Source organism: Phytophthora ramorum (genome assembly GCF_020800215.1).
Source record: "Phytophthora ramorum isolate Pr-102 chromosome Unknown Phyram_PR-102_s0003, whole genome shotgun sequence".
Lineage (NCBI taxonomy): Eukaryota > Oomycota > Peronosporomycetes > Peronosporales > Peronosporaceae > Phytophthora > Phytophthora ramorum.
In genome coordinates this window covers 4920127-4932494 of record NW_027150649.1, presented here as the reverse complement: position 1 = coordinate 4932494, position 12368 = coordinate 4920127, and the positions used below count along the sequence as shown (strand labels likewise).

Sequence of the window (12368 nt, the reverse complement as noted above, 5' to 3'; positions counted from 1 at the left end):
CGACTGGTTGGGGGCGGATGGCAGCCTCCCCGGATCGATTTCGCAGCAGAAGGAGGCAATGTCTCTATGGTCCAGTGGTTGCTGGACCAGCACGTTACCGTCGGCAAGCAGTGGGCACTCAAGAATGCGGCGGCAATGGGTCATCTGGAGACCGTGAAGCTGCTGGTGAACGACAGCATTGTGCATCTCGACGGGCAAGCGTTCTGCGATGCGGCAGCGAACGGCCATTTGCCGGTTGTGCAGTGGCTGAAGGAGAACAACCTGGGATGGAATCTGGCATCCAAAGCCATCGACGTGGCGGCAAGCAACGGGCACTTGGAGATTGTCCAGTACCTTCGCAGTGATTGCTCTGCGAAGTGCACGCACGGGACAATGCGTGCAGCCGCGAGCAGTGGCCACCTGCACGTGGTCCAGTGGCTTCACACTCAGTTTGCAGACTACCCCAATGTTGATTTATACGAGACCGGCTCAAAGCAACAGTTCAACACCACGGTTATGGATATCGCCGCGATGAACGGCCACCTCGATGTGATGAAGTATTTGCACGACATGGCAGAGGTGATGGAGACAGCAAATGCGACGACCGTAAACCAGACTGAGATGCTGCCCGGTCAAGCTATACTCGTGAAGACTGTGCCAGCATGTACTCCTGCTGCGATTCAGTTTGCAGCCGCAGGCGGCCACCTCGAGGTGTTACAGTGGCTTTATCTCAACTACTGGGTAGAACCGTCCCCGGACGTCGTGGACGTCGCTGCAGCAAGTGGTAATTTAGAGATGATCAAGTGGCTTCACGACCACGTTGGAGCAAAATTCTCTGCAGCTGCAATGGACGGTGCAGCGCGAGAAGGTCATTTGGCTGTGGCCCAGTGGCTGCACGAGAACGCCTCCGAGGGCTGCACAATCAGCTATGGGCCATCTTGAGGTCGTGCAGTGGCTGCTCGAACATCGAACCGAAGGATGCTCAGTTAAAGCTCTAGATGGAGCTGCAAGTGGCGACCACTTTGATGTCGCGTTGCTCCTGGCTTCGAGGCGTCCAGAACTCTGCAGCGCGGAAATCGAATTCATCGACAACATCTACATCAGTTCCTGGATCGCGGAAACACACTCTCGCCGTGGATGATAAATGTCTGCAAAACCGAGACCTTACACCTCCTAGATACATACACTCGATAGCAGAAGAAAGATCTGGCTAGACTAAGTATGCTCTTAATTCCATGCAGCCCAGCGAAAACATGTGAGCAGGCCGCGAGTACAAAATAGTACTGTAGTATCGCTACTGAAACTATAGTAGCCAGTACTTTGTAGAGATTCTATTACACTGATACAGTACTATAGTAGCCAGTAGTTCGCCCTCTCGCTCGGATAGTACTGTTGAGCTACTGCCCGTATCCAGAAGCCACTGGCGATCGGCAATCTAGACCACTGCCATGGATAGTAAACCAAAAACGCTGTCGCTTGCCATTTTGCAAGTTTCTGGACTTGAGGCCATCTTCCTCGTCTTCCTCGCACTACGGGTTGCAGCATGCGGGGTCATTTCTCGTATAATACCTCGCTGGTAGTAATTTAACACAACGATTCGCTGCACTGCCACTCACATGACTCACGTGAGTTGCGTATTTTGTGGGGCGCTTGAGTGCTCCGCATTTTGCTCTGCATGGATGACTATCTTTGAGCCACTAACGCGGTGGCATTAAAGCGACTCGCAGGTGCCACCATCGGAGTCTTGTGATCGCCAAGTTGCAGCAGACCCCACGATGGTCTTAGGGCCTGTGGTCACATAAAGGAATGTGCCACGGACGTCTTGGGGGCGTATATTCTCGCGACAGTGCCGACACGGCATTTCGCAAATTGGTTCTGTATCGTCCCGTACAATCATCGTCGAAACGCCAGCGAATAAAGCCATGTACACGGAATTCCGCTACTGGCGAGGAGAGTTATGTGATGGCGGGGCATAGGCATGCTTCGCATGTGACTTCGTGGGTGAGGACGAAGTGCTCCCGTATGCGTTGAATGGGATTGTTCGTCGGGACATGAAGGTACGCCGACACAAAAAGGCTGATCACCGCTGGACTACAAGCAAAAGCCCTCGCTCGTTCTCTCCTGATCAAGTTACTCCGCAACGAAAACAACTCCCTGTACGACACAGTGGGTTCCAGACTGCTACTGATATTAGGTTGTTCGGACATGTAATGTGGTAGCACTCAGAGCAGTGGTCTTCTTGTTGTGGAATAGTCTAGGCGAACGCGGATGAGCTGGTTATTGTTACGTTAGCTTTTTAACCCGGTACTACTTCCGCTATCAACATCTAGTGCAGGAGTGTCGATAATGGCCCCCGTTGAGTTGTAGGATTCCCGTCGGACCGCTAAGCAAGCTTAACGTACTTGGCGTACATAGAGGCAATCTCGTCCGCGCTGAAGCCAGAGGATTTCAAGAGTTTGGAGGTTTCCTTGCTGATGATGCTGTTCTTTTTCAGGAAACCCCGCAGCTTTTTAGCGGAGGTCCCACTCGAGAAAACGGTGATGCCCCTCTCTTCGTCGGCTTCATCGTCGGCTTCATCGTCGGCTTCGTCGTCGGCTTCGTCTTCCTTTGCGGTTCGAAGAGACCTCTTACCACCGACCTCGCTGGAGGCACCAGCCAGCGAGCGAAAAGCGGGGACGGTGCCAGTCCCAGTCGTTGAGAGCTTGATCTGAGCGGAGTCGGCACTGGCAGAGACGACGTTGGTGCTTGCAAGAAGTGTGGCTGCAGCCACGAGCAGGATGTAGTGAAGGCGCATGTTTGGGCGGTGGTCGACGCTGGAAAGGTGAGGTGTTGCTTGGAAAGCAAATTGCGAACTGAGTGTGGATCGAGCAGGGGGGTGAGAGAGGAGCGCCAAATATGCCTGCCGCTACTGTACAGTTGTGATGTGATCTCGCTTATCTTGAAGGCCAATGGGTCATTCCCAGGCTGAATTCAGTGACGGCTGCCGGCTTTTGATCTTCCAGTGAGAGTGGCAGATTACGGTTGGCAAGTAATCACACGAATACATGTACTTTCTTGAAGGTCGAGCTAAATGAGTACATATCTCAGCCACCAAGATTACCGCCGCAACAAGCGACTCGCAAGTGCCATGATCAGATTCTTGTGATCGCCAAGTTGCAGCAGATCCCACGAAGGTCTCGCCGTGTAGTATAGTAATAGTGATGTCAACGCTGGGCGAACTGGCTGTGAACTCTATCCATTTTGATGGCCCAGAATAATTCAACCAAGCTCGTCCCAAACTCCAGTATCCTAGTTTTAGTAACACTGGCAAGACTTACAACTGCAGCACATGCATTCTAAGCCTTGGGGTTACCTGACTCGGTGTATTCTACCACGGTAATCGTCGGTACAACAATCTCCACAGCAGGTACAAGATTTGAAAAAGGTAAACTATCGACTTCGTTGTACCAGCATGCGACAAAGTCAGCCAGCGCATGATCGCACTGCAAGATCGGTCGTCAATGAATTCAGCCCTAAGGTATGACCCATTGGCCTTCAAGATAAGCGAGATCACATCACAACTGTACAGTAGCGGCAGGCATATTTGGCGCTCCTCTCTCACCCCCCTGCTCGATCCACACTCAGTTCGCAATTTGCTTTCCAAGCAACACCTCACCTTTCCAGCGTCGACCACCGCCCAAACATGCGCCTTCACTACATCCTGCTCGTGGCTGCAGCCACACTTCTTGCAAGCACCAACGTCGTCTCTGCCAGTGCCGACTCCGCTCAGATCAAGCTCTCAACGACTGGGACTGGCACCGTCCCCGCTTTTCGCTCGCTGGCTGGTGCCTCCAGCGAGGTCGGCGGTAAGAGGTCTCTTCGAACCGCAAAGGAAGACGAAGCCGACGACGAAGCCGACGATGAAGCCGACGATGAAGCCGACGAAGAGAGGGGCATCACCGTTTTCTCGAGTGGGACCTCCGCTAAAAAGCTGCGGGGTTTCCTGAAAAAGAACAGCATCATCAGCAAGGAAACCTCCAAACTCTTGAAATCCTCTGGCTTCAGCGCGGACGAGATTGCCTCTATGTACGCCAAGTACGTTAAGCTTGCTTAGCGGTCCGACGGGAATCCTACAACTCAACGGGGGCCATTATCGACACTCCTGCACTAGATGTTGATAGCGGAAGTAGTACCGGGTTAAAAAGCTAACGTAACAATAACCAGCTCATCCGCGTTCGCCTAGACTATTCCACAACAAGAAGACCACTGCTCTGAGTTCTAATCCAGCTTAGCGTCGCTAAAACAGATTGGCTATTGTTAATTATAATTGTTCCTTTTGGGTAAAAAAAAAAAACTTTAATGAAACGCACAACACAGTTTGTACCCTTCATTTTATCTTTTTAACAAGACTTTTTACGCTCGAGTAGTAAACGGGTAGGGGATACCATTATGATTCCCGCCTAGGTGCGGTTATGAATGATATATACATGTACCTCTTTATAGGAACTTTAAAAATCGAATGACTCGTGATTCAAATTAGAAAGCGCGGAAGTAACCTCTGGTAAATGAGTTAGCAGTCATTAAAGTGAGGGTAACGTTTATGACCCCTTGAAATGGATTTTTTGTATCAGCCATAAAAAAAATCCATGATCAAAGGACGCTTTAGGTATGCTTTACTGCGGAGATTTCGGGGGAGAACTCACCGCTTCGTGGCAGCAAGATCCGAATAGAGTGAGTAGTCAGTTGGATTTGGCGAAATGTTCCCTAAATTGAATGCAAAGCGTCGAGGAGGCGTCCATAAGAAGTCCGTAAAAAGTCAGACGAGTGTACTGATTGTAGTGTGGGCGTTTGGTTTGATTTAATATTCAACGATTCAATACATTTGCTGTCTTTGAAGGTGTCACTCTTCGCCTACCACTTCTGAATGTTCAACTACAGTAGAGGAGGTCACTTTTGTTTTGGTGAGCTGCACAACACGTGATGGATCTCTTGACCGCCATACACAACAAAGAATTGGGGCAAATGGTGCAAGGAGCTCGCAATCTGTTCTCTCGTGTTATTGACTACCGCGATTTTATCTCTGCTGTACGGTCTGGCCCTAATGTTACCGTCATAACAATGCTGTGCTGCCTTCCGTCTGAGCGTTTGGACGGATGCCGCAGAACTCGAGTCACCCTCGTTGATGCATCGCAACGCGCCGGATTTCAGATGGCGGCGAATGTTTTGCTTACACTCGCAACGTTAGCATTTAAGACGCGTAATGCTCAAATATTGGTGTGGGACGACATCAAACCCAACATAGTTGGCAAAATCAGCATCGATGTCCATCCGGGTGCAGTGTACGTTGTTCGCTGGGCGGAGTACGTCGGACATCGCCCGCTGCAGTGTGGAGGCTGCAGTGTGGAATACGACAGCGAGGATGCCATCAAGGTTCGTGAGTTTATTGTAATGTGTTTGCTTAGACCCAATACATTAGCTTACATGTGTGGGCACGTGTATGAGGAAGCGTAGGAGTATTTAACTTAGATTAATTATACTTGTCTCCACAAATATAATTAAACCTAAATAAAGGGCCTGAACGACAGCTTTGGTGTAAAATGAGAACTGACATGTGAACTGATTGTTAACTGGGTTTCCTCCTAAAACTGATATTTCTAATGAGTTGGCAGAACCCCTATCTAATGAATGACTCTCATTGGTCGAAAGCAACATCTTTCTACCAGTCATATCCCCGCTACATTTGTCCACCAGCAACGAGGCACTACTGAATCAAAACGCACGGACCCGAGCAAACAGCGTGCAAACTACTTCCTCTGAACGAAAATGATTGGGATAATTGGCCAACACTTTGCATAATTCCGTCAATGTTGAACATTTTCGCCTGCTGATTGGATGAGTTCCTCGGAAGCGATTAGAGCTGCATTAGCATACCTTTTTCGGGTTCGTTTGCGCAAAATTGACTGAGCAATGAAAGTTGGCGTGGGCTGCCTGGGAACCATCAGTTTAGAATCACCCGCTGACGGTGCGCATCACACTTCTGCGACTGAAAACAGTGCACATGGGGAACCTTTCCGATTCTACAAGGTAAACGACATCCTGCGGAACTCTACGGATGGCAAGGTGCCTCATGGCACGTACGCAGACTTGGCAAAGGAATATGGCTGCCACTGGCACACTATCGACCGCGTATGGAAGCGCTACACGCGCTAGGTGTCGTGGGAGGTGCTCCCGAGAGCAAGATCAAAGGAAACTCGGGGCGCAAGCCGTACGATCGCGCCGAGCTGGCGAGAAGATTTTCGGCAATTCCAGTGACGGAGCGGCGGCGGGTAGCATCGACGGCGGCTCGTATCGGCGTCTCTGGGTCCCTGGTGCGAACGCTGCTTGCGGAGGGGCATCTTGCGCGTCGGCCAGGGCGCATCAAGCCGCTGCTGAACGATAAGCAGAAGAGAGAGCGCGTACGTCATGCGCTCTCGTTCATTGACGAGCGCACCTGTCAATTCGAGGGAATGTACGACGTAGTGCATATCGATGAGAAGTGGTTCAACGAGGACGTTGACGGTCGCACATACCTGCTTCTTCCCGACGAGGAAGCACCGCAGCGACATCGTCGAAGCAAGCACTTCATTCCTAAGACTATGTTTCTCGCAGCGATTGCACGGCCAAGGTAACCTCTACAATTTTATGTGATGTAACCTACGCAATCTAACGTACCGATATCTCTCTAGATACGACTACAATCGCAAGACCATGTTCGATGGCAAACTCGGTATCTGGTCACTAACAGAGGAGTACGTCGCACAGCGAGCAAGTATCAACCGGCCCCGGGGAACCGTTCTCACCCGAAATATCGCCTCTGTCGATCGCGAGGTTATCAAGCGGTTTCTGCTGGAGGCAGTGTTTCCAGCGATCAAGTCAAAATGGCCAGCGCGCGACCGTAAAAAGCCGATCCTCATCCAGCAAGACAACGCCAAGCCGCACGTGTTTGCTGATGATCCAGACATCGTTGCGGCGGGGACAGCCGATGGGTGGAATATCCACCTGTTCTCTCAGCCTGCGAACTCACCTGACTTGAATGTTCTTGACTTGGGATTTTTCGCTTCAATCCAGGCGATCCAGATCGAGAAACCCATCTACGGCATCGACGCACTGATAGCTGTAGTCATTGATGCCTACGACCAGCTGCACTACACCACGGTGGATGACATTTTTCTCACTCTTCAGAATGTCATGATATGTATCCTACGAGCTGAGGGTGGCAACGAGTACACGCTGCCACACATGGGGAAGCAGAGGCTTCGCCGCTTGGGTGAGCTGCCAGAAGTGCTGACATGTCCCGAAGACGTCTTCGATAAAGCTTGCGACTTTACAGGTGGCGATCCCTTTATCGAAGTGAGAACCTGTAGTAGTTAATACAGACCATGCTCAAATGTCCCAATCATTTCTACCACCTACAAAAACTAATTATCCCAATCATTTTCGTTCGGAGGAAGTACGTTTTAATTTTGTTTAAAGTAATGGCACAACTTTGTTGCACTACTTGTACATATGCATTTCCCCCCGTTGGATACAATTAGGGATTCAGGAGCACAACTATCATGGTTGGGGAACGGGGGTATTGACGCGGTGAGGGTGATGCCAAAAGGAGAGGTCAGCATTTTCCTGCTGAATGACACATCCAAACACTATTTGTTCGTTTGTGAAAGAGATACAGTAGTGTCGCCGCTTATCTCAATAGTTGGGGGTGCTGTCTGAGAGGCAATGCACACGCTTGAACAGCTTCCAACTGCATCTTGCGAGCATCTCGCCGGGGTCACAACACATGTCTGCAGCGCTGAGCGGCTGCATATTGTCCTTGCGAAGCTTGTATCATGAGCTATTGACCTAGCATCTGCATCTCGCTAGTAGCAACATAACCAGTCTCTAACCACATCGGATGAACCCAGCGTGCGGAGTCGCACAACAGCCCAACGAAGTTCCCTGGGCTAAAGCTCGTGCAACCAACGGAATGATCTTGCATTTGTATGTAGGTCGGCTCATGGTAGCTTCAGCATGGTGCGTACACTGTGTGAGTTGAGTTTGGGTCCGAAGGCCAGCTTTTCGAGCTAAATCCATCGGTACCACTTGCATATGCGACGAAGCCCTTGGAATTGTCAGGCGATCCTCGCCTCCAATACTTTTCTTGAGCTCGTAGAGGCTGGGCGTTGATGATTACATGCACGGTGTTGCGGAGTCAGCATCACTAACGCTATCGCAAGTGTAATTGTTTCCCAGGCGGCCAGTAGAAGCTGCAGCTTGATCGAGGCCGGTGTCTTGCGCCGACGAGTCGGTAGTATATCCACGATCATCACGTAGCGAAACTTGCGAGGGCACGGCTTTCCTGGTCTTCTGAGGTGACGAGCGTGCGGGCGTTGTGTTCTCCTTCTTCGACTTAGCCTTGGCAGTTTGGCGGTAGCGATCTCGCTGGTGAGCATTCTGGTGGTCGCGGTGCTCATCACAGACCCAGTGTCGTTCGACATTGAGTTTAATGACCCTCTCGTTGCTACACTGACCAGGGTATTGACATTTCAGTGAGCCGCAGTGTTGAATGTGGTGTGTACATCTCCTGGTCTTCACCTTCGGCATCTTGCGGAGCTGAGGGACATGCGCATCATAGCAGCACATCAACGTTAGGGTGTAAGAACGGTATAGCATCCGCAGGAGACGTTCCCATCGCTCACCTCCTCGCAATGTGCAGCAGACGATCACCGGCGGCTGCGTTCTCGTGGCCGTTACACAGAGCCAGCGAATGGAGCAGCAAAAGGAAAGCCGAAGCAGAATGAAAGGAAGGTCTCACAGGCAAAATACCAGATATGTAGAGGAGACATGGATGACATCAAGAGCGTCGGCGGTAGAAGAAATAGCGAGGGGGCGAAGGGAAGGAAGTGCGGTCATTTTGCAGTTGCGAAACTATCTGATCAACGAAGCGCCAGACACATACGTCTTCCACACAGTCAAGAGACTACATGAGGTGGCGAGGGAAAGTAGGTACAAGTAGTATCGGACAAATCTCAAGCTACCAATGGTGAATCAAGAGGCAGATCAGAACATAAGAGCGGAATGAATAGATGAAGTGAGCGACGAGGTGAAAGCGAACTACAAGGAGATGATCTGCTATTGGACGGAGGGTGATGTAAAGCATAAACAACGGCTCAACGGCCTCATCAAGGAGTAGGTGTTGCAAAAGGTGCTGAAGCAAGAAGAATTGAAGAAGAGGGTCAGATTCTTCAACTTCGAGAAGCAACTAGAGGAGAAGAGAATGACTGGAGCAGAGGAAATAAAGCAAGTCGCCTACAAGGAAGAAGTTTACAAGGGAATGTAGACGACGGGGCCAGGCACCTTGTCGGAAGAGCAAGCAAGGCTCAGGCAGCAGTGATGACCAACTACCCTGAAGTGATACAGTTGAGAAACCGAACGAAAGAAGAGGACATGGCCGTGCTGATGATACTCAACCACAAGATTGAAGTGCCGCGCATACCAAGTTTTCTGGAAAAATCGATGACAGCAAGAGAACTAGCGCTATTTGCAGACATTTCCCTTGCTGTTGATTATCCAGTATATGTGCATTTGGTGCCAGGTCAACGCTTTGGGGACAATCTATCCAAGCATCTGGTGCAAGCGCAAATCCACGCAGGCACAGAGGCGGCAATGCCTCAAAGCCAAAATACTATGGAATTCAAGGCGGCACTGGCGAGAAATTCACTCGACATGAAAACGAGAGTACTGAAGGTCACCTTCAAAGGAAGACAATTAACGAGCAAGTGGATTGATTGGAAGGTGCCACAGGCAGGGAAATTGCTAATGATCGTGAACTATGAGGCCAAGCATGAGAAAGAGAAGTTGACGCACGAGTTGATTCGGCTGGACTACTACGTGTTCTCAGTAGCGGTACGGAAAGGGGTGGTGGTATCCAAGGACCTGTACGGGGTCATGGCAAACGCGCTTGGACTGCAAGTGCAATCCATGAGACACCTAGTTACGGAATGGGCGATCAGCAGTGGAAGGTCAAGATCGAGCAGCAGCCTGCCCTGACAAGCTCAAGTTGATCTCCTTCATAGCGGTGGACGAGGCTTAGATCATAGTACACCAGCATGCGATCTTGTCTCCGATCGCGCAATTCTGATTGTGCCTCTGCGGTTCGCAGAGGTTACTGCTCGTCGCCGTTGAGACCACCCCGTAGACGCTGCGTTCTCGCCGTTTCCCAGTTTTCTTTGCTCGCACTCGCGGAGCGTGAGTGCAACCTTAAGAGAGAGAGGGGGGGGGGGATGTTATGGGCCCCTCCCATTTACATATGTAGGTAGATCTGTATAGGTAGATCTACAAAGTAGGTACAAAGGCACGCGGCTAGCGTGTGCCTCGTTGTCATCCTGCGATTGGTTGAAAGTGGGGAGCCAGACCCATTTCGACCAATCAGGTGTCAACCTGCATTTGAGTGGTTCACATGGATCCGAGGGCCACCCGCCCCGGTCCCAATAATAAAACAGAGTTGAGTTTACCCCAGACTAAACACTTGATCTCAGTATACCTGAACTTATTGGACGCTTCCTCACCGCTACGTGTAAGCTAGTGACGAGCACTCACCTGGTCCGTTACAACCTTCGTGTCCCTTCATTCTTCAATCTGCCGCGTGCCACGCAAGACTCGGCGACTGGTGAGAAATGACGGGCGCCGCCGTCCTTGTGATCAAGACGATGGCCGCCTGCTCGGGCGCGGTCATGATCTGTAGCCCGGCGCTGCTGATCTACCAGGTCTTCAAGAAGCAGGACGTCGGCGTGGCGTCCGTGATTCCGCTCGCCACGCTGTTTGCCAATTGCCACGTCTGGGCCGTCTACGGCTACATGATCGAGAACTGGTTCCCCATTTTCTGGATCTACCTCTTCGGAGATGTTTACACGCGATATCAATGTACAACCCAGTTTCCGCGGGACTAGGCTGCCCGCACCCGGGGTGCGAAAGTATCGGACGTGTACATTTATACCATGCCTTTTGGGAATATGCCACAGCGCAGCAATTACGCGAGGTCCTGCTTGTCCACTGGGAGGCAGCAGGACTCCTGTAATGGGTCTGCTTAGACCCACTACTTATGCTTACACGTGTGCGCACGTGTAGGAGGAAGCGTAGGAGTAATTTACTTAAGTTCAGTATACTTGTATCCACAAGTATACTTAAACCTAGATAAAAGAACCAAACGAAAGCTTTGGTGGTAAATGAGAACTGTATTGATTGTAAATGGGGTTTCCTCCTAAAACTGATATTTCTAATGAGAGGTTCTGCCATTGGATGGCTGGCAGAACCCCTATCTATTGAATGACTCTCATTGGTAGAAAGGTGTTACTTTCTACCAGTCATATGCCTTTTGCTATGAATGTGGACCACCCTGTGGTGGTCACCTGAATGTGTGCCTTAGTGCATGTTGCACTAAGGTAGGAGGTGAACCGAATGTGTAGCCCCGCTACACCATCCCCCCGTTAGGATTTGACGTGCCGGTCTCGACACGTCAATCCGTATTTTCTTCGGGAGAACACGTGCTCATTCCCAATGAGCACGCCAACGACGTCTTCGTCCAAGACGCCGGCCGCTTCGGCAACAGCAAGTGCTGTCGTCGCCTCCAAGGCGACGACGGCCGCTGCCTCAGCCACGACCGCTACTGGCATCGCCTCGACGGCGATGCCGACAAGCGCGGCAACAGAGAGTCGCCTCTCTGTTGCTGGATACCACTCGAGATGGCATGAGAAACATGCCATCCGAAACAAGACAGGCAAGATCATTGCTGTCGAAACCGGAGTGGGTATCTACTCTCCGGGTGGAGAGGGAGTTCCCCTCGACTACGGGAGTGAAGTCGAGGAGGGGGAACTCGAAGGAGACAAGGACACCTTGTCTCCGGGCCATACTGACCCCAATGTGGGTCTGCGTCGTCCACGCGAGGACGACCCGAACGCTTCGAGCTCGAAGCGTTCGCGCAGCGGCAGTGGAACACCGCTCGCTGCCGCTGGAGCCTTAACGACTCCGCGGGATGGAGATGACTCTGCTCCATCCGCTGTTGTTGCGGCCTCGCACACTGAGCCAGTGCGCGAGCCGTGGATGCCGTCTCAGTCTGAGATCGGCAGCCGATTCGGTGCGACCGCGCCACCGAATCTGTACGCGCTGTATTCGTGCAACGCCATCGTTGACGATGACGTCGCGAAGCGAGTACACTTTGATCCGTTAACGAATCAAAGGCGCGACTACTACATCGGGCTCTTCCATGAGCTCCGATGGTTTGCGAGCAAGAAGACTTCTCGCAGAAGCAAAGTGCCCGAGTGGCAGGCACTTTGTCAAAGTTGGAGTGCCTTTGTTGAAAACTTCAACAAGAACCCCGCTGGCTATCGCGACCG

General features: G+C 51.3%; 2 protein-coding genes across 2 annotated transcripts; one reads left to right on the top strand and one right to left on the bottom strand.

Annotated features, from left to right (window-relative positions):
• Nucleotides 1–2362: 2362 nt before the first annotated feature.
• Nucleotides 2363–2773, bottom strand: KRP23_4586 (uncharacterized protein; the record flags this gene model as incomplete). Its single annotated transcript, XM_067889562.1, has 1 exon — nt 2363–2773. One exon carries the CDS (start codon nt 2771–2773, stop codon nt 2363–2365), a length of 411 nt encoding a protein of 136 aa, XP_067748711.1.
• Nucleotides 2774–3661: 888 nt separating this feature from the next.
• Nucleotides 3662–4072, top strand: KRP23_4585 (uncharacterized protein; the record flags this gene model as incomplete). The annotated part of the gene is made up of 1 exon (XM_067889558.1): nt 3662–4072. The coding sequence occupies one exon, from the start codon at nt 3662–3664 to the stop codon at nt 4070–4072; it is 411 nt and encodes a 136-aa protein (XP_067748710.1).
• Between the last annotated feature and the right edge of the window lie 8296 nt (nt 4073–12368).